The 25060-nt window shown below is 27.8% G+C and overlaps 3 protein-coding genes across 8 annotated transcripts in view; 2 read left to right on the top strand and 1 right to left on the bottom strand.

Annotated features, from left to right (window-relative positions):
* Positions 1 to 22988, bottom strand: part of LOC125812740 (photosystem II reaction center W protein, chloroplastic-like) — a 428451-nt gene extending 405463 nt beyond the window's left edge. Inside the window, exon 1 of one of the 2 annotated variants that reach the window (XM_049492235.1) lies at positions 22977 to 22988. The gene's annotated coding sequence lies outside the window, so the exon portion shown is untranslated. Of the gene's footprint in view, positions 1 to 19310; positions 19325 to 22976 lie in introns of those variants that run through there. The other variant, XM_049492230.1, reaches the window with a different exon arrangement.
* On the top strand, positions 238 to 4614 carry LOC125812427 (myosin-binding protein 3-like). Of its 5 annotated transcripts, none has more exons than XM_049491942.1 (5): positions 238 to 1414; positions 1562 to 1765; positions 1889 to 2011; positions 2357 to 3758; positions 4215 to 4614. In XM_049491942.1, the coding sequence occupies exons 1-4, from the start codon at positions 238 to 240 to the stop codon at positions 3715 to 3717; spliced, it is 2865 nt and encodes a 954-aa protein (XP_049347899.1). In that variant the 3' UTR covers positions 3718 to 3758; positions 4215 to 4614. The 5 variants fall into 5 exon arrangements, with proteins under 5 accessions (XP_049347899.1, XP_049347892.1, XP_049347886.1 ...); XM_049491935.1 differs by having other exon boundaries at positions 2234 to 3758; XM_049491929.1 differs by having other exon boundaries at positions 1889 to 2134.
* Positions 12270 to 13895, top strand: LOC125812521 (cytochrome P450 94A2-like). Its single transcript, XM_049491996.1, is given in 2 exon segments — positions 12270 to 13674; positions 13676 to 13895. Coding segments are annotated over 2 exon segments (1506 nt in total). The 5' UTR covers positions 12270 to 12321; the 3' UTR covers positions 13829 to 13895.
* Positions 22989 to 25060: the final 2072 nt, after the last annotated feature.

Genomic DNA, 25060 nt, shown 5'->3' with positions numbered 1-25060 from the left:
TTTCATGGGTCAATTTTAATTTTTACATTTGTGGGGCATTATTGATTTTGTTTTTTGGGTTTTCAGGGTGTGTTGTCAAATTGTTGATATTGATTAGAAGATTCATATTACCAACCCCAATTAGTTGCAATTGTTGTTGTTTGGGTGATTGACTAGTGCGATTAACAAGTGCTCATTGGTTTGGTGTACTGGAAATGCTAATGTGATTTGGGGGACTAAAATTTATTGTGTGGGGCAATGGCTGCCGGAGGGATTTCATCTGGTAAACAGAGAAATCCGCGGGGATTTATGACAGTCTTGTCTTCTGCGGTATGTGAATGGTTCTTGATGTTTTTGTTGTTTCTAGATGCTGCATTGGCGTATTTCATTGCTAAATTTGCGAGTTACTATGAGTTGCAAACACCGTGTATGTTGTGTTCGAGGTTTAATCATATACTTGGTGATAAGAAAAGTGGATGTTATGGGAGTCATCTTTGTAGGAACCATAAAGAGGATGTATCATTTCAAGTGTTTTGTCATATTCATGGTAATCTTGCTGATGTTCGTGCTATGTGTGAAGAATGCCTTGTATCGTTTGCTACTGAGAATATACTTATTAAAGAGTCGGATAACTTGATGATTGATAAATTGGGGAATAAGAGTTTTATACCTAGTTCTCCTGGCCCATGGAACTGTTCTTGTTGTCAGAAGACGTGGAGGGCTCGATCAAGTGCTCAAAGATTGCTCCAGCTAACTTCAGTTGGTTTTGGAGCTTCTAAGGCTAATGTCAAGCCTCCTCTACCACGGGCACCAGGTCGTAGCCGTTTCAGTCGACGTGATAGCTTTAAGAAGATCAGGGATAAAATTTCTGGGCCAGAGTCACCTAGGACAAGGGCTTCTGCCCTTGACCCTTTATCACATGTAGGATATACAGAGTTGAAGATTACTTCAGATTCTGAGTCAGAAATCCAGATGTCTGATGATGAGGATGGATGTTCTGTAACTCGTGGTAAAAATGATTCTAGATCGGAAGATAATGTTCGACATGGCAAAGGTATAATGCAGAAATTAGAAACCGATCTGCCTAGCCAATCTTCTGAATCCAAGCCTTATTATCTGGATCGACCAAGGCAGCTAGCTGCCAGCTCGGGCAAAACTGTGAGTTTTCAGGCATCTGATGATTTTGTAGGGCATGGCTTAGCAGAACTTGACTGGGAAAGTCTTTCTCCTAAGACCGGTGCTTCTGTATTGCCAGAGTTCATTTCATCATATAATGTTGCCCAGGCATCCAACCCTTTAGAAGATCATCACACGTCACGAGAGAGTTTAACGTCCAATGTTTTTCTCCCTCGTATCTCAGACCTCTCTGCACTTTCGGAGCTCATATCAGTGACCAAGACACCTTCTTTATCCAGTATTAACATCCATGAGACAGGTAAGCTGATCTTTCTCTTTGATTGATGCGTCTTATACACTTGTTTGTTCTGTATATGCAAATTATATTTACCTGTAGAGTTATTCCAAGAAAAGCAGTTGAATTCCTATTTTTCATTTGCTTTGTCTTTATAAAATGATTTTGTAGATTTGACGGAAGGAAATGATGAAGGAAGCAACTTAACTGAGAAGAATAATGCAAAAGCTCCAGTTCATTTAGATGAAAGTGCTCCACCTATATCAAACCAAAAAAATCAAGCTGATATATCTGTTGTGAGTAATGGAGGGAGAAAAATATCAGATAGGCTTGGAGAACCAAGTGCAATTACTGATTCTGCAAATGCTGGCGAAGGTATGAAGTCGCTTCCCCAACTTTCTACTTCTGTGACGGATGAATCGCAAACTGCGAGTCGTAGGAATCACGATAGGCTTGGAGAACCAAGAGCAATTAGTGATTCTGCAAATGCTGGAGAAGGTATGAAGTCGCTTCCACAACTTTCTACTTCTGTGACGGATGAATCGCAAACTGCAAGTCTTAGGAATCATGATAGGCTTGGAGAAGCAAAAGCAATTAGTGATTCTGCAAATGCTGGAGAAGGTATGAAGTCACTTCCACAACTTTCTACTTCTGTGACGGATGAATCACAAACTGCAAGTCTTAGGAATCATGATAGGCTTGGAGAAGCAAAAGCAATTAGTGATTCTGCAAATGCTGGAGAAGGTATGAAGTCACTTCCACAACTTTCTACTTCTGTGATGGATAATCATGATAGGCTTGGAGAAGCAAAAGCAATTAGTGATTCTGCAAATGCTGGAGAAGGTATGAAGTCACTTCCACAACTTTCTACTTCTGTGATGGATGAATCGCAAACTGCAAGTCTTAGGAATCATGATAGACTTGGAGAAGTAAAAGCAATTAGTGATTCTGCAAATGCTGGAGAAGGTATGAAGTCGCTTCCACAACTTTCTACTTCTGTGGCGGATGAATCGCAAACTGCAAGTCTTAGGAATCATGATATGCTTGGAGAAGCAAGTGCAATTAGTGTTTCTGTAAATGCTGGAGAAGGTATGAAGTCACTTCCCCAACTTTCTACTTCTGTGATGGATGAATCGCAAATTGCAAGTCTTAGGAATCATGATCATAGTGATGACCGACAAAGAAGTGATGCTTCTAGCTCTGACGGGGTACATGTGGTTCAAACATCTACCATCACGGGGAGAGATGATTCTGGTAATGAATCAGCAGATGGATTCAGCGTCAGTGATATTGAGGACGAGAGTATTGTTGATAGGTTGAAACGACAGATTGAACATGATCAGAGATACATAAATTCTCTATACAAGGAACTGGAGGAAGAAAGGAGTGCATCAGCCATTGCCACTAATCAGGCAATGGCCATGATCACTAGGTTGCAAGAGGAGAAGGCATCACTTCATATGGAGGCCTTGCAGTATTTAAGAATGATGGAAGAGCAAGCCGAGTATGATATGGAGGCACTAGAAAGGGCTAATGATCAACTTGCTGATAGGGAGAAAGAGTTGCAAGATCTGGAAGAAGAGTTATTAGAATATAAAAATAATATTCCAGATGAGTTAACAGCAGAAGATCCACAAAAGGAAAACAAAAACCTGAAAGAAGAAAATGTAATAAATGGGAATCATAGTTTAGAACATGTCGAAAACAAGGTCAGTGGCAGTTCAGATTCGAAAACTATTAGAGTATCCAAAATCTGTGATAAACCTAGACAGTTTAATGATTCAATATGTAACTTCGAGGACGAAAAGCAATGTATTTCAAAACATCTGGAGAACTTGGAGAAAAAGCTTTTTCAAATTTCTGGCAGAAAGGCCTCAGATAATGTTCCTTGTAACGGATATTCAGAAAGGGTAAAGAAAGATGCTGATAATCAAGTTAAGAAACAAAGTGATGATGGGGGAAGTATTAATTCCCAACAGGAGGAGGAGATTTCTTCATCCACGCGCAATGATTTTTCTAAATCAAATGGCAGTCCCATTGACAAGCCTGCTGCTTTAGATGTGGAAAATGCTATTGTTAGTGAAAAGAAAAACCATTTAGACAATAATCATAGTAAGCTTTCCTCTCTTGGAGGTGAAGTTGATGGGGCTTCTATAGGAAATGAAATATCAGAGCTTAGTGGGAGGTTACAAGCACTTGAGGATGACTGTAAATTCCTCATGCATGCCTTTAACTCGCTCCAGAATGGACATGAAGGAATACAGCTTATTCAGGAAATAGCTCATCAGCTGCAAGAAATACGGAAAGTCGATTTTGACAAGAGATGACTATCTCTAAACTTTGAAATTTCAAGTTTTACAATGACAAGGTAAGCTTTTATTTAAATGACCAACATTCTAGTAATCCTGATCTTGATGTGCAAAGATTTTTTTCTACATTTATTATCGAATATTATGCTGAGGGATAAGGATTTAGTGATAATATTTTCAATAATGACTTCTTATAAGATTGTAACACTCATTAAACTTGAAATCAAATACTATATTTGTTACTCAAAAAACAAAACAAAAAATGAGGTTCCTAGTAATGCAGAGTTGGAAGCCTGTAGTTGGATTGACGCCATCTTACTATGTTTACTTTCAATATAGTTCAATAGCTGGATAAACATGAAGAGCTAAGATAGATGCTTCGACTGTAAATGGCCCTCGGACTTTACATCCTATTTCACTTGAAGATGTTGTTGTTTTATGTTTATGTCCTCATGATCTATGGATATGTACCTATTATTCTATTTTGATTAATTTTTTACCTCCTTTGTGGGAAGATTTTCCGGCTGAAACTTTCAAAGAGATGCATGCCAGAATGGAAGCTGTAGCGAGAAGCCCAGCTGCATCATTATTTACAGCTTATAGTTGGAAGGGAGAAGCTCATGACACCAAAGAAATAGTTTTGATGATCGAGAATTGGTCTAAAGTACTGCTTTTCAGGTCTTCTTGTCCTCTTAAATTGGTTTTGTTGAAAAAATACCGCTCATCCTTTTGTTTTTGTTTCGTTTTCCTGGTTTTGGGTCCTTTTTTCACAATTTTGTTAGTCGTTAATGTGATCGTGTGGTGCGAGATTTTGGTGTAATGTGTGTATATCTTTTTCAAGGTTGGGCTTTGTTGCCAGATTTCACAACTGTAAATGCAGATAGGTTCTTCAAAGGACTTCCAAATTTGCTTCTACTGCTGATTGCCTTTCTGTTGTGTTTCTTTCCTTTGTTTTTGCCTCTTTTAGCATATGTTGTTCGTTCAGACTCTTCAAAAATGTCAACGACTGCGTGTATGATTCTCCAAAAGGAGTGTTTTTTTGGAGAATCCGACACAAGTGAGACATTGAAAGTGAAGAGTCCGCACGACTTAGCTGTTAGCCAAGGTTTAATCTTATGATTCTCCATAATACAACTAGGGTGGGAGGAATATAATCTGACCCTTAAGGAAAATATTGGCGTTATTGTATCAATTTTAGCTAAAGAAAACTGCTGTATACTAGGCCAATGTGATAATACATTCTGGCTACTAGCTGGTGAAAATCTTAACTATTCATTAGTCTAATCTAAAAGTTTTGGTGCATAGAGTTATTGGTATCTAACTATTTATTCTGGTGGGAGGTAAAATATATTTAGTAAAATAGTCGCGATGTGTACACGTTGATCAAGACATCGTGTTATTAGAAAAAAGAAACTTAACTATACATTTCTCCAAAAAGGTAATGAATGTCATTTCTGTTATAGGTAAATTACTTTTACAGAGAAAGTAAAATATAATATGACAAATTGATTCTAAAGAAAACCAGGTTGTTCTAGTGAAATACCGTTGTAACAAAGAGAAATTTGATTGTTATATTAACTTCATCCTGATAACGAGATCCCAGTACTCAATTCATATTTCTGCTTCAACGTCACTTGTGTATATTGAAGATCAACTAGTAATTGCTTCCATCAAGGTTTTTGGCAATTGGCTAAATGGCCAAAAAGTCACAAACATAAAGTAATTCCCCATGTCATCATGATACTAATCCATTGCATTTTCTTTTTGACTGCCTCATGCTACCTTAATCTAAGTATATAGAAAGAAGGGAAAAAGGACAAATATACCTCCAAACTATTGTAAATGGTATGTAGATATCCTCCGTCATACTTTTGGGATATTGGTATCCCTGTCGTCCAAAAACTAGAGCATATATGCCCTTCACTCTAACGGAAGACTAAATAGGGACACGTGGCGTAATCTTATCCGTCGATCCGATATTTAATAAACGTCGGTCATTGAATAAGATTATGACACGTGTATGTCCATTAGTATAAAGGGTATATATGCTCTAGGTTTTGGACGCCAGGTGCACCAATGTCGCAAAAGTATGACAGAGGGTATTTGTATATCATTTACGATAGTTCGGAGGTATATTTGTCTTTTTTCCCTACAAAGAATTATAGATTAAAAAAAATGGTGTTTTAAGTCATCAAAACTTTGAATTCTGTTTAAACTAATCCCAAGGTTTAATGACCTGCGTAATTGCCTACCTAATCTTGATTTATTAACTGTATTTTCCTATTGAAATTTCTTACCTAGGGTGGAGTTTATAGATAACTATCCAATATTGACTTTCTAGATTTCTACTAATTAATAAGTTACAAATAAGGTGTCTGTCTCATCGCCGTGTCCGCTGATTTCAAAGACTATTTAATTTCATAAAAGGTGGTCAGTATTCAACTTCATTAAAAAATCATACAATATAGTATATGTATATATATAGCAAATTATAAGACGTATATAGATTAAATATTATTTTTGATATGTATATATTAAATCTTGAGCATTTTTGACAAGATATATCAGGTCACCCCTTCATGATTGTTGTATTATTTAAGTAGGATAATTTTATTTAATTCCTCTAGAACTATATGAAATGTCGGCCTCGAAATTTTAGGTGCAACTACCATTTATTGAAAATTCATTATTTCTAGAAATGGACTTGGGGATTTTAGTATCTCATTTTGTTTGAAGGTTTAAGATATAGGATTTACAATTTAGAATGATAAAAAATATACTTAATTTTTTTTTTGGAGTTTCATGTCTAAGCAGATTATGTTATTAAAATTGTAATAACTATAGCTAAATTATCATGCATTAATTTGAGAAACACATTTCGATTGGATCAAATGTGAGTGTATACACACACTTAGGTGCATCTGACCTTGAATTTTCACATTTTTTTGCTGATACATTTTTTTTAAAAAAAATCAATTAATTTTTAAACTCTAATCTCTCCTCTTCTTCATCATCATTAATTTCTCTACCATTTTTCTTTTATTTTTTCACTTCTATTGAATATTTTCTTTAATTTCCTCCTTCTCCTCCTTCCTCTTCTTCTATATTTATCAACATCCTTTTTCATTTTCTTCTTTTATTAGTTAATTTGATTCGTTCTTTATTTTAATTTTAACTTTTTTCCACGATAGAATTATTTTCCTCGTGGCAATTCATGTGGCAGTTTTTTCTTTTAAAAAAAAGAGGAGTATAATACACGTCATCATATATATTTTAGGTGTGTTGTTTAAACTTATGAATGATGATTTATGTGTGTTTCTCACCGTTTTAATAATTTAATATAAAACTGTAAAAATTTTAATTTGAATGTGTATTTGACATTTCACTCTTTTAAAAAGTGTTTTCCCTCTTTCTAGAGTGTTTAACATTTTCAGTTTAAAAAGATCAAAACTTTAAATAAACAAACAAAAAAAGATGCGAAAAAAATATTTCTTTATAAAAGATTTACGTATTGCACATCAATCCCCATAACAAGGAAGAGCCATGGAAGTTGGGTATCCCTCTTTTTAATTAGTTGCATCACATTTTGTATTTTAGTGTTATATATATATATATTATATTTATCTCACAATATATATAGAAATAACTTTTTCCTGGCGGGAGAAGTTTTTACTCACACTCACACTTATATATTTTAAAGAAAAGAGAAAAGGTATTCTAAGATGCTTTTCTATTATGAAGTTCCACTCCTTTTATAGATGCAAGGAGGATCCCTCTTTAATTAGTTGCATCACATTCTATATATATATATATATATCTTCATAATAGATTGTTGTTTAAAATAATTTAAAATCCGTATTATTATTTACTATTTATATAAGAAGTGATATAATTGAATATCCATATTTGGCATTCTCTAGCATAATAAACTTAGGGGTCATTTGATTTGAATACAAGTTATATTGGGATTAATTATGCTGGAAAAAATTATACTGGGACAAGTTATGCTGTCATTAGTTTTTATTACTTGTTTGGTTTGTCATATTGAAACTTATATTCATTGCATAATTTCTAAGAATAAGTTGTTTATTTATAAAAATACCCTTCACCTTTTTAATTTTTTTTGTTTTTTACATTTTCTTTGCAAGTTTTAGTTATTCATTCTTAAAAATAAAAAAATTCATCTTATTTAGCTTAAATATTTTTAGGTATGCATTTCCATAATTATGCCGTGTGTTTTTAAAATTAAACATTCATCTTATTTAGCTTAAAAATAAATTTTCATCTTATTTAGGTTATATAAGAAAATGATATTATTGAATATCCAGATTTGGCCTTCTCTAACGGATATTGGGCCCGTTAGCACATGCAATACCCACTAATCCACTATAACATATGAAGCAGTTGATGACATCTATTATCACCCCCAAAAATGTTCAACTTGAAATATAAATTATAGGTATTAGTAAACACGTTGTCATTCTATATATATACTATTTTAACATAATATTTACGTAACACATGTTAATGGTTTTATTTTTAACATGATATTTACGTAACATATGTTAATGGTTTTATCTCAATTATTTACGTAGAATAAATAAAATTTCAAAAGTCAATTAATTTTTTTGATATTTTAAGTTATTATTATTATCATTATTATAATTTATAGTATTTTAAATAATTTTTAAATAGATAATAAATTTTAAAAAATAAAACAAATACACAAAAATGGAGAATTTCCAAAAAAAAAAAAATTGCACAGAATAAACATCCAAAAAAAGAAGAAGAAAAGATGAAGCCCCACGCAAAGTCAACTAATTCAGCATACAATAATGATTGGTATGGTGTATAAAAATAATGTTTGTATTAGTAATGCTTGTATTAGTTATGTTTGCATTATTTATATATAGATTATTTCTTATGCACTGTTTGATTTGGTGTATTAAAAATAACATGTAATGTATAAAAATATTTATTTACAAAAGTATCTTTCATAATTATGATGAAAAAGATGTAAAAGGAGTTTTGAGGGATATCTATGTCTTTAAAATGCTAATGAATGCATTAAATTCCTTTGCATTATTAATACCTAGAAATTCATGATATTAGTAATACACTCCCCAATACACAATAGAGTGTATAACTAATAAAAGCATTAGCTTATACATAACATGAAAAAAGTACACCAAACAAGGTATCATTTGACTTGCTACTATATTAAGAAAGAAAGAAAACTTTTAAAATTTGTGGTTTAAAACAATCCTTAAAAATTTGTGTAGTGATAAATTATTTCATTAAAGGTAAAATGAGAATTTTAAAATTAAACTATTTCTAGTTATAGTAAAGTGACATTCTTTTTGAGATAGACTAAAAAGAAAATGATGTCAGATGAAGGGTGTATTTGGTAGGAAGGAAAACGTTTTCCATGGAAAATATTTTCTTAGAAAATGTTTTATTGGAAAACAACAAGTGGATTTAACTTATTTTCTCATTTTTGGTTGGTGAGTAGAAAATACTTTTTAATGTTTGGTTAGTGAATGAAAAATATTTTTCAGAAAATGTCTTTTATTTTGGCTTGAGACTAGAAAATACTCTTTAGGAAAATAATTTTTGATCTGAAAATTGACCTCGATAATTGATCTGGGACCCGACACCCAAACTAGGACAAGACCCTGATGACCGTTCCAAAATTCAACCCTGAGATTTGACCCAGAACCTGACCCAGGATTATTTTTTTCCAAAAACAATATTTTAGAAAAAAACAAATTGACGGGCGGAGGTGGGAGTGGCATAAAAATGATTTTTTTTAAATAAAATGTGAATTTATTTTTGATGGGGGTGGCGCGGGGGGGGGGGTATGGGGTGGCCTGGGTAAGGTGGTGAGGTTGGCGTAAAAAATGATTTTTTTTTAAAATTTGAAATATTTTCTAAAAATATTGAAAAAAATATTTTGACGGGAATGGCCTAAGTGGGGGTGGCTTGTTGGAGGAGGGGTGGCGGAGGGAGTGACGTAAAAATTAATTAAATTTGAAATATTTTTCAATAGCAATTTTTTTGGTGGGGTAGGGAGTAGGGGTGGTAGGGGTTGTGTGAGGTAAAACAAATCTTAAAATTTGAAACATTTTTCAAAAATAATTTTTAAATTTTTGTTTGTTTTGTTTGAGAGAGGGGGAGGGGGCTGGTTTGGTGGTACGAATAAAAATATATTTGAAATTTAAAAAATAAGAAATTTTAAAATGGAAGGTTAGGTACAGGGTATGGATAGGGTAAGAAAAAAAAATAAACGATGAAGTACAGTTTTGGAAAATGTTTTCCTTAATTTTGGAAGGGAAGTCATTTTCCTTAATTTTGAGGAAAATGAGTTAATTTGGAAAACATTTAAGCCAACCAAATATGGGAAAATTGACCATACCAAACACACCCGAAATGGAACAAAGGAGTGGTAATTTTGGGTGTGTTTGGTATGGAGGAAAATATTTTCCAAATCAACTCATTTTCCTCAAATTTAAGGAAAATGACTTCCTTACCAAAATTAAGGAAAACATTTTCCAAAACTCTACTTCATTCTTTAATTTTTTTTCTTACACTAACCATACCCCGTACCCGACCCTTCCCCTTCAAAAACAATTTAAAATTTTTAAATTTTCTTATTTTTTAAATTTCAAATATATTTTTATCCCTACCACGCCCTCCCCCCCTCCCCCTCCCCAAAAAAAAATTACTTTTGAAAAATATTTCAATTTTTTTTAACTTTTAAGCCACTCCCCTCCCCCCAACAAGGCCACCCCCACCCAGGTCACTCCCCTCCCTCACCATCCCCGTAAATTTTTTTTGGAAAATATTTCAATTTTTTTTTTTTTCATTTTTTACGTCATCCCAACCCCTACCTCCCCCCCACCCCACCCAGGCCATCCCCGTCAATTTTATTTATTTTTTAAAAAAAAATTTGGAAAATATTTCAAAAAAAATTTTAACGCCACCCCCTACCCTTATCCCCCCCTCCCCCACCACCCCCACCCATGCCATTTCCGTCAAAAAAAAATTAAGAAATAATTATTTTTGAAAAATATTTCAAATTTAAAAAAAATCATTTTTTACGCCGCGCCACTGCACTACCTCCAATCCAGGCCATTTCCGTCAATTTTCTTTTTGAAAAAAAATATTTTTAAAAAATATTTCAAATTTTTAAAATTTTCACTTTTTATGCCACCTCCACCTCCCCGCCCGGTCCCGTCAATTTTTTAAAAAACAAAATTGAAAAAATAATCATTTTGGGTCAGGTCTTGGGTCAAATCTTAGGCTCGCATTTTGGAACGGTCATCAGCATCTTGTCCTACTTTAGGTGTCGGGGTCGGATCCTAGATTAATTATCGAGGTTGATTTTTGGATCAAAAATTATTTTTCTAAAGAGTATTTTTTAGTCTCAAACCAAAAATAAAAGATATTTTCTGAAAAATATTTTTCATTCACCAACTAAACATTAAAAAGAAATTTCAGAATATATTATTATACATATACGTAATCAAGATATTGAAATACAAAATGAGAAATGTTTTCTCTACTCTTCTCTTCTTCAATGATCTATGGTTCTATCCTATTGTCTATACTCATTTCCAGAATATTTTATGAAAAGAAAAGTATTTTTTTCGTAACAGTCATAATCAAATCTTTAATTGTGAGTTAATTTTTGTCCTTCTTTAAATAAAAGAAAATAAAGAGTGTAACGATCAATATGAACCAAGGTCTCAACAGTGGAGGGTGGCTGGGTGGGGTGGGGTAGGGGAGGGGGTGAGTTCAACTCTTAACAATGGAACAAACAATAGAACAAATCGATTTATATCAATTAATAATAATAGTAACTAATTATTTTTTAATGTAACACTTTTACGATGAACAATATTCTCTTTCAATCCAACGTCATTTTTTTTTACAAAATTTAAATAATGAACCTTCTCTATAAAAAAATATAAACTAATAGCTCAACTTTTACATTTAAAAGTTCAAATCATGATATCCAATTACATAATTCAATATTTAAAATTATAACTTCATATTTCATGTCTCAAAATTAATTTGTTGTTCCATGAGATATTTTAAGGACAATATTAAACTTACCCTCCGACATTAAATACAATATTGACAGAAGAATAATACTCCGTTGAGAAGATTCACTTGAAAATAGTCAAAAGAATAATAGATGAATAGATGAAAGTAACGTTTAATTTATATATTTAAATATATTATTTTATTTTATTTTTAAAAAAAATAATATATATATATATATATATATATATATATATATATATATATATATATATATATATATATAACGTTTAATTTATATATTTAAATATATTATTTTATTTTATTTTTAAAAAAAATAATATATATATATATATAAAATACAACAACAATTCGCTTAATCTGATTAAAAATAATAATTTAAAATATATTTTAATAATATAAAGAAGTAATATCGAAACCGAATCAAAAGTCTATAAAAAGATCTAGTTGCCTAGTGTTCATCTATCTTTACACTTATCTTCTATTCATAATCCATAAACATACGAACACACAACAAATTTCAAACCAAATCAAACTCCAAAAAATCAAAAGATCATGATAATAGACTTGGAGTTTTCTACTTCTCTACTCATTTGCCTTCTTCCATTCCTTTTAATCTTCTTCATTAATCTTTTCAATTCCAAATCAACCAAAATCCCAAAATCTTATCCAATCATTGGTTCATATTTCTCAATTTTAGCAAACAAACATCGTCGGATTCAATGGACTTCTGATGTAATTCAAACAACTACCAATCTTACTTTCACTCTTGTTCGTCCTTTCGGTTTTCTCCAAATCTTTACTGCAAATCCATCCAATGTTCAATACATACTCAAAACTCATTTTCATATTTATCAAAAAGGTCATGTGTTTAAATCAACTATGGCTGATTTTCTTGGTGATGGTATTTTTAATGTGGACGGTGAAATTTGGAAGTACCAACGACAAGTTGCTAGTCATGAATTCAATACGAAATCTCTACGAAAATTCGTTGAAACTGTCGTCGATGCTGAACTTAATGAACGTCTGATTCCATTTCTTGCTGTTGCTGCTGCTGAGAAAAAAGTTGTTGATTTCCAAGATATATTACAGAGGTTTGCTTTCGATAACATTTGTAAAATTGCGTTTGGATATGATCCTGCTTATCTATTGCCATCTCTACCACAAGCGAAATTCGCAGTTGCTTTCGAAGAAGCTGTTAAATTAAGCAGTGAAAGATTCAATGCTATTTTCCCCTTTTTATGGAAAATCAAAAGACATTTCAATTTCGGAACTGAGAAGAAATTCAGAATCGCTGTAGATGAAGTTCGTCAATTCGCAAAACAGCTCGTTAAAGAAAAACAGAGAGAATTAAATGAAGAATCATCTCTCGATTCAGTAGATCTATTATCCAGATTCTTAAGCGTTGGCCATACAGACGAAGATTTCGTTACAGATATAGTTATTAGTTTCATATTAGCTGGTCGTGACACAACATCAGCTGCATTAACTTGGTTCTTCTGGTTAATCTCTGAACACCCAGTGGTAGAAAGCTCTATTCTCAACGAAATCAAATCAAAATCCGAAAGCCCTGTATACAACGAAGTGAAGGAGATGATTTACACACACGCTTCACTTTGCGAAAGCATGAGGTTTTACCCACCAGTACCAATTGACACAAAAACAGCTACAGAGGACAATGTTTTACCAGATAGAACTTTTGTTAAAAAGGGGACAAGAGTAAGTTATCATCCCTACGCAATGGGGAGAACAGACAAATTATGGGGAAAAGATTGGGATGAATTTAAACCAGAAAGGTGGTTGGATAAAGATGAAGTTACTGGAAATTGGAATTTTGTTACTAAAGACATGTATACATATCCTGTTTTTCAGGCCGGGCCAAGGATTTGTTTGGGGAAAGAAATGGCGTTTTTTGCAAATGAAGAGGGTGGTGGCTGGTGTTTTACGGCGGTTCAAGGTGGTTCCGGTGACGGAAAAAGGAGTGGAACCGGTGTTTATTTCATACCTCACGGCGAAAATGAAAGGTGGTTTCCATGTGACAATTGAGGAAAGGGACCATTAGTAATGTTCTTGTTTCTTTTACTTGTCCTACTTAAATTGTTTTGAATTTCGTGACATTTTATTATTATTGTAGTCCCCCAATACATCTGTGCTTCCTCATTTTGATAGCTGCCACTCCAAAATGACCATTAGTAATGTTCTTGTTTCTTTTACTTGTCCTACTTAAATTGTTTTGAATTTCGTGACATATTATTATTATTATAGTCCCCCAATACATCTGTGCTTCCTCATTTTGATAGCTGCCACTCCAAAATGACCATTAGTAATGTTCTTGTTTCTTTTACTTGTCCTACTTAAATTGTTTTGAATTTCGTGACATATTATTATTATTATAGTCCCCCAATACATCTGTGCTTCCTCATTTTGATAGCTGCCACTCCAAAATGACCATTAGTAATGTTCCTGTTTCTTTTACTTGTCCTACTTAAATTGTTTTGAATTTCGTGACATTTTATTATTATTATAGTCCCCCAATACATCTGTGCTTCCTCATTTTGATAGCTGCCACTCCAAAATGTACAAATTGCATAGATATAAAAGATAAAAAATGTCTTTAAATATGAAAGTGAAAAAAAAAAATATCAAGGAATTTGGTCAAAAATATATTTATTGTTATTAGTTTGTTTCAAAATATCCACTGTTAATAGTTTGATCATGTAATATTTTTTCTTGTTAAACATATTATTTTCTAATAAAAGTATTACCATTAAAGAATTGATTTTTATTTTTTATTTACTTTAACAAATAAATAAGTAGAAAATAATTGATTTTTTAATGATAAAACAACTCATTTTAATATTTTTTTGAATTAAAATAGGATAAATATTTTCTAAAATTTAAATTGCATATGAAAATATTTGTATCGGTGTAAATTATCCCTAAAATTAAGGCAGCAAAAGCTATAATTTAGGTTCGCTAGTTTGCTTCTTATATGACCCGTTTGAAAGAAATTGAACTTTGGCCAAGGTTCTTTTTGATTCAATATGTTCTAATTTATTTTATTAGCAAAACATATCTTTGCAAATACTTTAGCAAAACTAATCCAACAATATAAAATAAATATAGATGTCAAAAGTTTTATATTTCAGATTATTTTTATTTATCAAAATTGATATATAAATTTATGTAGGAAAAAATTAATTTTAGTTATTTTTTTTTGACAAATTTTATTTTAGTAATTTTCTTGACAGTCAAACAATTTCAGCCTTCTTTCGTGCTTCTCGGACAACGAAACTTTTTTGGTTATACTTATGGCTTCTCTTTGTCAACTTCCTCAACTAAGTCCTAATAATATATGGGAAAAATTACTGAAATACACTATCTTATATATATATATATATATATATTTATTTATTTTTAATTTTTTTTTTAATATTTCCTTTTATTTTTAAAAATCTCTAAAATTCCTTATTTTTAAATATATTTGAGCTACATATTAATATTAATGTATCCGAGCCAGTAATTAATGTATCCGAGCTACATATTATGTATCCGATTTATTTTATAATATATCCGAGCTAGTTTTTAATGTATTTGAGCTACATATTATATATCCAAGCTACGTATTCTGTATCCGGTTTATGTTATAATGTATCCGAGCTACATATAATGTATTCGGTTTGTGTTACTTTTTAAGGGATTACTGTAATTAAAAAGTAAAGAGGGATAGATTGTAATTTCATATTAAAACTATGTAATTCCTAAAATTTATCCATAATTTATTTGTGCTATGTAGTTATTTTAAAACTATTTTTTAAAATTGAAATAATTTAATATAATATTATAGATATAATATTTTTTTGTTATTTAATATAAAAATGGACTATATGCTCTATTTAATTTTTTTCAAAAGGTGTTAAAAAAGAAAAATAGTAATATATTTATTTAGAAAAAAAAATATTTATATCATTAATTAATAACAGGGATTTTTTTGGATCAAAATTATTGTCAGCATATTGTTAGATAAAATTATTAACTGAAAATATTTTCGTCATAGACAGATAGCTACCATTCGCTCTAATTATTACAAACTAGTATACGTGCCCGCGCGTTGCGCGGATGATTTAAAATGTAATAATTTTATAATTAAAAATAACTAATAAAATGTATAATGCACTTAAATAATATATTTAATTTATTGTAATAACAATATAATAATACAAATTATTAACTTGTGTATTTGAGCAATATTAGATTAATATCATTAGTACACAATTTAATTTATTATATTAAAATATATATATATATATATATATATATAAATTTATTCTTTTATGTAGTTTGAATAAAAAAATTATGTTAATAATTTATCAATTCTAACCTTCCATATGAAATATTTGATATCATAAGACTAAATAACATGTTGAAACATTTTATATATGTTTATTCAAATTTAAAAGATTCAAAATATTATTTATTGTATTAATTTGTGTAAAATATAATATAAATTTAAAAATAATCTTAATTAGTACAATCACTATATTAGATTTAATCAATGTATGTAGATGATATATTAAATTTTAATTTGAATTATATCAGAAAACGTATGCATATAAATGAGAGGATGTTTATTTGAATTTTATCCGATAAAGCTTATTATATGTAATTATAGTTATCTTTGAATTCAAATTTAAAAAGGTAAAAATTGAAAATTTAAAGCTTATCGTATATTTAAAAATCGCTATTTTCAACTTAATTTAATGTTGTTATATAATATTGGGAATAGTCTTAAATTTGCTAAATGACTTATAATAGGATATTGTTCAAGATAGAATTTAACGCTAGCTAGATCATAAATATTATGATAGTTCCATAAAATTAGATAATGCTTGATAGTTCTATAAAATAATTAGGCTCAAAAATAAAATTTTAGATGCAGAACTTCCGTGTATTTTTTATTTTTATATTTTCAAAGTTAAGATTTTTTATTTTAAACTTGAAAAACAAAAAAATTAGCATTTCTATTTTGAAATTTAATTTAAGTATTTTTTTTAAAAATCTTTTTTTAGGATTCGAAATTTTATAATAGTTATTGCTGTGTAAATTTACACGTATACATAAATTTTAAACTAATTCCACTAATTTTGAAATAATTAACTACCAATACACCTTTTTTTTTTTTTCAAAGACAATTTTATTATTTTTTAAAAATACTGCTTTTTTCTGGCGATGACATATATAGATTTTAATCCTAAAAGTTATAGAAATATCTTGTATAACGCAAATCATCTCGTTGTAGGCATCCCCGTTTTGATAGTCTAAACTTGTATTATCTAAAAAGTCGAAATAAAATCATAAGTATTATTGTTTTAAGCAATCATAAATAATATATACATAAAATTATATAGTTAAAATCCGGAAACAAATTTACATCAATAAATAGTAGAAACTCTTTATAAGAATAAATACTATTAAGGAAAAACCATGTTCCAATAATACGATTTTAATCTTTTTGTTTCATTGCAAATTTCTTTTGCAACATTTCCTGCGGCATTCCTAGACATTGGCTTGCATAAAAATTATATTGATAAAAATTATATTATATAGATTATTGATTTTACATATCTTTAATCTAAGAAAAACCAATTTCATAAGAAAACCTAAAGAAAAAGAAAGAAATAGAAAAGCTTATATTTAAGAAAAAGAAGAAGAAAAAGATCGACTATACCTATTTTTTATTTTTATTTTTGTTGGTCTCATCACAATCCGATAGTTTTCCTGTTTGCAAAGAGAAGAATGCTCTTTGTTGCCTTTTGTTTGTTTGTTAGAGAGACATCCTATTTATGCTCCTCAAAATGATGCAGTTGTGTTTTTGAAATTTAAAATTATATCTCATATCTCATTCTAACCGTATAAAAAAAACTGACATTTGTTTTTTAAAAAAAAAAAACATATTTCTTTTTAAATTTGATTTTAAATACTGAAATTTGAAGATTAATTGTGGGGATGACACATATGCCATTTTTCTATATATATATATAGATAGATGTGGATGAGATGGTCTATTATCAATAGGTTTCTGTATATAGAAAAAAATTGTTCTATTTTTTATTTTTTTTATTTATGTAAAATTTATTATGCAGAGGTTTTATTTTCTTCAAATAAATTGGCGGTTTATATTTTTTTGGTATTTGTAATTATGGTGCAGAATGATTTTTTTTTATTTTCAAATAAATGGCAAATGAATTTGAGTATATTTTAATATTGTTAAAAGTTATGTCGTAGAAGTTTTTTAAAGTTCCTATTTTTGGTCTTTGAATTATTTTATTTTATTTATTTTATGTATGAAATATAGTCTATTAAAAGAAAAGGAAACAAATCTTTAAAAAAACTGCTCATTTTTTAAAGGAATTTAATTTTTAAGTATTTTGTTGTTACTTGAACCTAAAATTTAGCATCATTATCTATATATCATGTATAATTTTAATTTTAGTTTCAATTTTAACTTTTATATTTTTAAAATTTATTTTTAAAAAAGGCAGTTAGCATTTTATTAGGAAAAAAAATTATTCATTTTATTTAAACAAAGAAAAAAGATTATGTTAAAACAGTTTTTAACGTAAACAATTAAAAATTGTTTTTAATTTCTGTTTTTTTTTTAAATGTTTTGTTATTTAAATTGTTATTTATTATTTAATATATCTACAAATTTTGTGGTGCTGACACGTGTCACTTTTTCTTCTCCTTTTATATATAGATAGATGTTTTAGTTAAAATCAAAATATTTTCAAAATATTTTTTTCGTATTAAATTTGTGTAAAAATATAATATAAAATTAATTTAAAGGTAAAAGTAATCTTAATTAATACAACCATTTACTCAAAGTTTGTATTGGATATTTTAAATTTTGAATTGTATCAGAAAACATATGGATATGAATGAGAGGTTGTTGATTTGAATTTATCCGCTTAAATATATTATGTGTAATAATAGTTTTCTTGTATTCTTTTTTTTTAAAAATAATATAAAATTGAAAATTAAAATTTGTACCATATATTTTAGAATCGCAATTTTCAACTTAATTTAATGTTATTATTATATGATATTGTGAAGATTGTGAATTCTTAAATTTGCTAAATGACTTATAATTGTTATATTGTTCAAGATTGAATTTAACGCTTGCTAGATATAGATAAATATTATTTATCTTAATTCAAACGTTTAAAGTTAATGAAATTTTAAAGTGACCAGATATTTTTAATTAGGACTTATCAGTAACTTATTTATATAATTGGCGACTTAAAATTTAAAATTCAAAAGGAATTGGTTAATTATGGGATCCTAATTTTTAGCAATATGAAAACGAAGTTTTAAAACTTCCTATTTAATTGGATAAATATTTTTTTTTTTCTAAATAAAGATTAATTCAGTTTTGAAATTGTAATTTTTGTAAGCGTAAGATGATAAAAAAAAATTATAGTGTTTGCAATTTTTATTTTTAGTGTTTGCATTTTTACGTAACTTATTTTTTTGTTTGCAATTTGTAACTTTTTTTTTTTTTTTTGGCAATTTTAAAAGTTAACAATGAGATATAGATATATAGACTACCGCTTTACAGATGTTTTTATTAGTTTTTCTAATAAAGGATTTTATATATAAATGAATTATTCTTCTTATCATGTTTAAAATATATTAAACATTCTATATATAAATGCAGCAATCTATTTATTTAAAGTTGGGTAAATATTAAATTTAGAAGTTGTGGAAACATTTTAAAAAGAATTTTTAAACGATTTAAAATCATTTTAAAAATAATTTTAATTTTAAAAAAAAAAACAGTTTTTTTAGCATTATCTTTAAATATTTATCATGAAACTAAATTTTAAACCTTTTATTTATGAGTTGTCATTATTTGTGTAAGTTGATGACATATCTCTATTTTTATTTCAAATTTTAATTTATAATATTTATATTTATTATTTAATTAGTTATAAAATATTTAATTATATATTATTTAAAATTTTAAAAATTTGTGGCACTGACATGTGGCATTTCTTCTCATATTATATATAGATAGATTATTATTACTATTATCTGCATTTTTTGTTATACATAAATATGTTGTATTTTTTAAATTTTAAACTAATAACTACCCGCTAAAACCACTCCTTGAAATTCTTTTAATTAACATGATGCATGATTATTATTTTTTGAATTTTAAAACTAATAACTATCCCCACTTCACAATTAAAAAATTTGAAATTAAAAATTTCATATGTAATAATTATTTTTAAATTTGAAATTGTTATGGGGCACTAAAACGACTCCTTAAAATTCTCCACTAACTAATCTATCAGCATTTATCTTTATTAAATTATAAATTATTTTTAATTTACTATTACTCTCTTCTTTCATTTATGAATTTTTTTTATTTGTTTAGTCTTTTTTTAAAATAGGTATATATTTTATTCTTCAGCTATACGTATAACTTAACACTTATAGATACTATTAAGATTTAATTTTAAAATGGTAAACTTATTTTATGTGTCATCTTTTATTTTAATTTTTAATTTTATTATTATTATTATTATTCAAATTAAAATTATGATAACCTTCGCCCCAAAAAAAGGAATCAGACACCCTATTTTTCAGAACTGTTTTCAAATTGTTTCTCATTTAATTGTAAAAATTACTTTAAAATCTTTTTAGAAACAAAATAGTAATTGGTTTTAATAGATAATATATAGATAATAAATATGGTAATAAATATAGATAGATAAGTACTTTTTTTGTTCATCCGTTTTACACATTTAATTTATTTTTTAAAAAAAAATCTGAAACAGTAACTTTATTTTCTTTGATAAAAAAATTAATTGTAAAAATTACTTTAAAATCTTTTTGAAAACAAAATAGTAATTTTTTTAAAGATAATAAATATGGTAATATATATAGATAGATAAATACGTTTTTTGTTCATCCGTTTTATACATTTAAATTATTTAAAAAAAAACTGAAAACAGTAACTTTTATTTCTTTGATAAAAAAGTTGAATTATTTAATTGGTCAAAAATGGCAGTTAAAGTTCACGTAAATTTGAATTGCAAATTTATCCTTATTTACAGTTTTCCGTAATCTTTTTCTTTTAAAAATTTTAATCTTCTTTTTTTTTTTCTTTTGACATGTGTCATCTTTTCTTCTCCTAGATATATACAGTTAAGGTAACTGTATATTTTTTATTTTTAAAAAAAAACTGTAAAAACTGCTTGTTGAATTTTTTCATTTTTTTGTAGTGTTTTCTATTTTTTTTGTTTTAAAGATTTTAAATTAGTTTTAATAATTCTTAAATTCTTTTTTTTTGTGGCGCTTTCTCCTATTATATATAGATAGATTTTAATAATTCTTAAATTCTCTTTTTTTGTGGTGTTGACACGCAGACATATTTTCTTCTCCTATTATATATAGATAGATAGATTTAATTAGAAAAATGTGCTTGAAAGCCTATATATATATATATATATATTTATTTATTTATTTATTTATTTATTTTTCTTTTTTCTTTTTTCAGTAATCTCTTCTAATCCCGAGAAAATTTACTTTTAGGAATAGGTAAAAAATTCAAATACATTATACTCTTTTAACATATAGTGTATATGTTATTTCAAAATTTTAATTGGGACCAATTCATATTTTAAACAAATTAATATATAAATTAATGAATATCTAAGGATAAAGTTAGAAATTTATTGTAATCACTTAGTAACATGTAATATTTAAAGTCTACATTATTTTGGTCAATTCTAATTCAGATATTTCTTCTTCTGTCATATCAAGAGGCCTATTTCTCAACATCAAAATGCAATAGACTTATCGAAAATACAATATAGTATATTGATTAGTAAACATTATCATTCCAAAATTTTAAAACTCAATCCACTCTATTAAGAGTAATCCAAAATTTTAGAGTTCAATTACTATAATTTCCTGAAATTTATGATTTATTGCATTAAAAATCTGTGTTGAAAAGAAAGTTATTATATATGTAGAAGTTGTAAATGTGAAGAACAGTTAAAAGTTAAACTTATTTCATAATTCAAAGTCATAATTTTTTTGATATTTTCTTAAAATATTTAATTCAAATGTATGAATAGAATTTGAATCATGATCTTTAACTCTTAAGAGAAGAAATCAAAACCAAGTAATAGCATCTCTAACATGATATTTTTTCATTTAGATAAATAAAAAGCAAGAAAAAAATATTTTTAAAAAATTCCAACCAAATTTATAGATAAAAATTGTATGCGTTCTACTAATTTTTTTTTTCCCATAGCATTAGATAAATTTTAATATGGTTGCCAATAAGAAATAGGAGTTGGCATATTTGTGAGTTTAGAGCAATTTCAAGATGATTACGGATTAAAAAGTATTGAAAATTAAGTAAAATTTAATGTAATGTACCTTATAATACATATGCAAACACTTCAAGAACGAAAAATATCAATCAATGTACATATACTTTACCAAATTGTATGTGAAATAAATGATCAAGAATTTGAAGAATGGTTAACGGTCAATTCTCTTTCTGTAGCATATACTAACTGAATCCAAGATTTGTTCTTAGGTGCGTTTAACGTACAAATATTCCTATTGCTTCTTTGTTGTGTAAAAGATCTGCAGGAATATATATATATAATAATTTTTCTATAATGATGAAATTTAAAACTGTATTGAGCAGTTATAACTGATTTCAAATTTTAAAAAATGTGGATTTGTTGCCTACAATTTTTCCTTGATATAATATTTTATTTTTTATGCTATTTAAAGAGAGGCATGTACGTGTATTTGCTACAAAGGAGGAGGCAAAATAGAGCAAAATAACTGATTTCAATTTAAACTTTAAAACAATACTTATCATGTTGGTAGGTTAGTTTTTTTTATATATAAATATTGTAATATATATAGATAGATAAAAGTACTTTTTTGTTCATCCGTTTTATACATTTATTTTTATTTTTTAAAAAAAAAAACTGAAACAGTAACTTTTTTCTTTGAATAAAAAAGTTTAATTGTAAAAATTACTTTAAAATCTTTATAAAAACAAAATAGTAATTTTTTTTATAGATAATAAATATAGTAATATATATAGATAGATAAGTACCTTTTTTTTCCATCCGTTTTATACATTTAATTTTTTTAAAAAAAAACTGAAACAGTAACTTTTTTTTCTTTGATAAGAAAAATTGAATTATTTAATTATTCAAAAATGGCAGTTAAAGTTTCACGTAAATTTGAATTGCAAATTTATCCTTATTTACAGTTTTCGTAATCTTTTTCTTTTAAAAAATTTAATCTTCTTTTCATTTTTTATTTTCTTTTGACATGTGTCATATTTTCTTCTCCTAGATATATACAATTAAGGTAACTGTAAATTTTTGATTTTTTTTTTTAAAAAGCTGTAAAAACTGCCTGTTGAATTTTTCATTATCTTTGTAGTGTTTTCAATTTTTAGTTTTTTACTTTTAGATTTTAAATTAATTTTAATAATTCTTAAATTCTCTTTTTTTGTGGTGCTGACATGTAGGCATATTTTCTTCTCCTATTATATATAGATAGATTTCAAAATTGAAAATTTTAAAATTCAAATAGAAAAAAACAATTTTTGTGGAAACTAACCAATATGCAATTCAAATTCATTCTTATCCAAATTATAATTTACCTTTTATTTTTAAGTTGTATCTTAAAGTAGGAAATTTCAAAATTCAAATTTAAAACAATTTTCGTGGAAACTTTAAAAAGAATTAAAAATTAAAAACATGTACCCATGAATTCAATTCAAAATAGTAAAAAAGTTTCGGTTAATTTAAAAGAATTTTAAATTAGTAAGGAAGTTTCAATTCGGTTGAATAGGTAGTTTTTATTTTTTAAATGTATTTCAAAAATAGATAATTGAGTTGCTTAAAATTTAAAACTTAAAATAAATTGCTTATTAGTTAATCAAATCCTATTCTTTAGCAACGTGAAAATGTGGATAGAATTTTCTGACATGTGTTATTTATTATTATTATTTTAAAAAAAAGTCATATTTCTTTTTTAAATTTAATTTTTAAATACTTAAATTTCAAGATTAATTGTAGTGCTGACACGTATGCTATTTTTCTTCTCCTTTTATATATAAATAGATTATTGTGTATTTGCTCCGAGCACATTTTTATTGCAAGTGTGCTTTAAAATACAAATTATATTTATATGAGCTACACTAAGTTTACTTTAAAATTACAAATTATATTTATATGAGCTACACTTTTAGCTTTACAACGTATTCCGTTGAACTATTATCAAAGAAAATCTTTATCTTTGATTATTTTATCTTTGACTAAAATCAAATACTTCATTTGTTTCATATTTTCCCTTATTTGGGTATAATCATCTCTCCCTAACCCCCTTTTAATGCATATTACTAAGTTTTCTTGTTTGTTGATATTTGACTTGTTGGTTCCTTATTTCCTTCCATATAAATATCCTATTTCGTGTATATATAAAGACATAATACATAATTGATGAAATGCAATTCTTACGATAAAACTCATTCAAGATAAAACAATATGAGGTTCACTAGCAACTCTAGTAGTATAACACAATTTGTTCTTCTACTTGTTTGTACTAGTATCATTATCAACCCTAGTGAAGCCACAATATCTCGTGGACTAGTGAACCTCATTTCGAAATATCGACCCGTTCGGAGTCCGTCACCTAATGCTTATGATCAATCCATTTGGAGTCCACCTCCACCTCCATCAAAGAGTAACAAATATATGACAAATCAAGTCGAAGGAAGAAACTTTGTTGGTCGTAAAGTTTATTTTGCTCCTCCTATTAATGCTCCTCTTTGATTGTCCATGAATTTTATATCGTTTCCACTTATCATAAAATCTTGGTCATATATAATATTTTGCTTTCCTTGTCATAATTTCATGTTTATTGTGATGTATATGAGTATGACCATGCCTATTGCCTACACCTTATTGGAATGATAAATAAAGGAAGCATATTGATATTGTCGATCAAACTAGTGAATATTACATTTGTGTTATTTTTTTTTTAAAAATAAAATAAATTATTGTCCTCTTAAAGATATTGAAATATACTTTGCTTTCAATTTATGTAAGACTTTTTGCATTTTAAAATTCAACTAGGTCTATTTTTAGCCGTTATTTTTTTTCTATATTTTAGACCTAATTTAGATAAATATAATATCTTGTTAAAATCTTCCATATCCTTTTAATCAATCTCCTAAAAA

The sequence above is a fragment of the Solanum verrucosum genome, unplaced genomic scaffold (genome assembly GCF_900185275.1).
Source record: "Solanum verrucosum unplaced genomic scaffold, falcon-dt-bn FXZP01000235.1, whole genome shotgun sequence".
Taxonomy (NCBI): Eukaryota; Viridiplantae; Streptophyta; class Magnoliopsida; order Solanales; family Solanaceae; genus Solanum; species Solanum verrucosum.
The sequence above is the reverse complement of the archived record's forward strand: the minus strand, read 5'-3'. Positions and strand labels throughout refer to the sequence as shown.

What these genes read in the sequence shown, in the direction of transcription:
- LOC125812427 (XM_049491920.1), top strand. Translation starts at nt 238, where the DNA reads ATGGCTGCCGGAGGGATTTCATCTGGTAAACAGAGAAATCCGCGGGGA. An exon ending in TATTAACATCCATGAGACAG is followed by an intron (nt 1,415 to 1,561) that starts GTAAGCTGATCT and finishes ATGATTTTGTAG; the next exon opens with ATTTGACGGAAGGAAATGAT.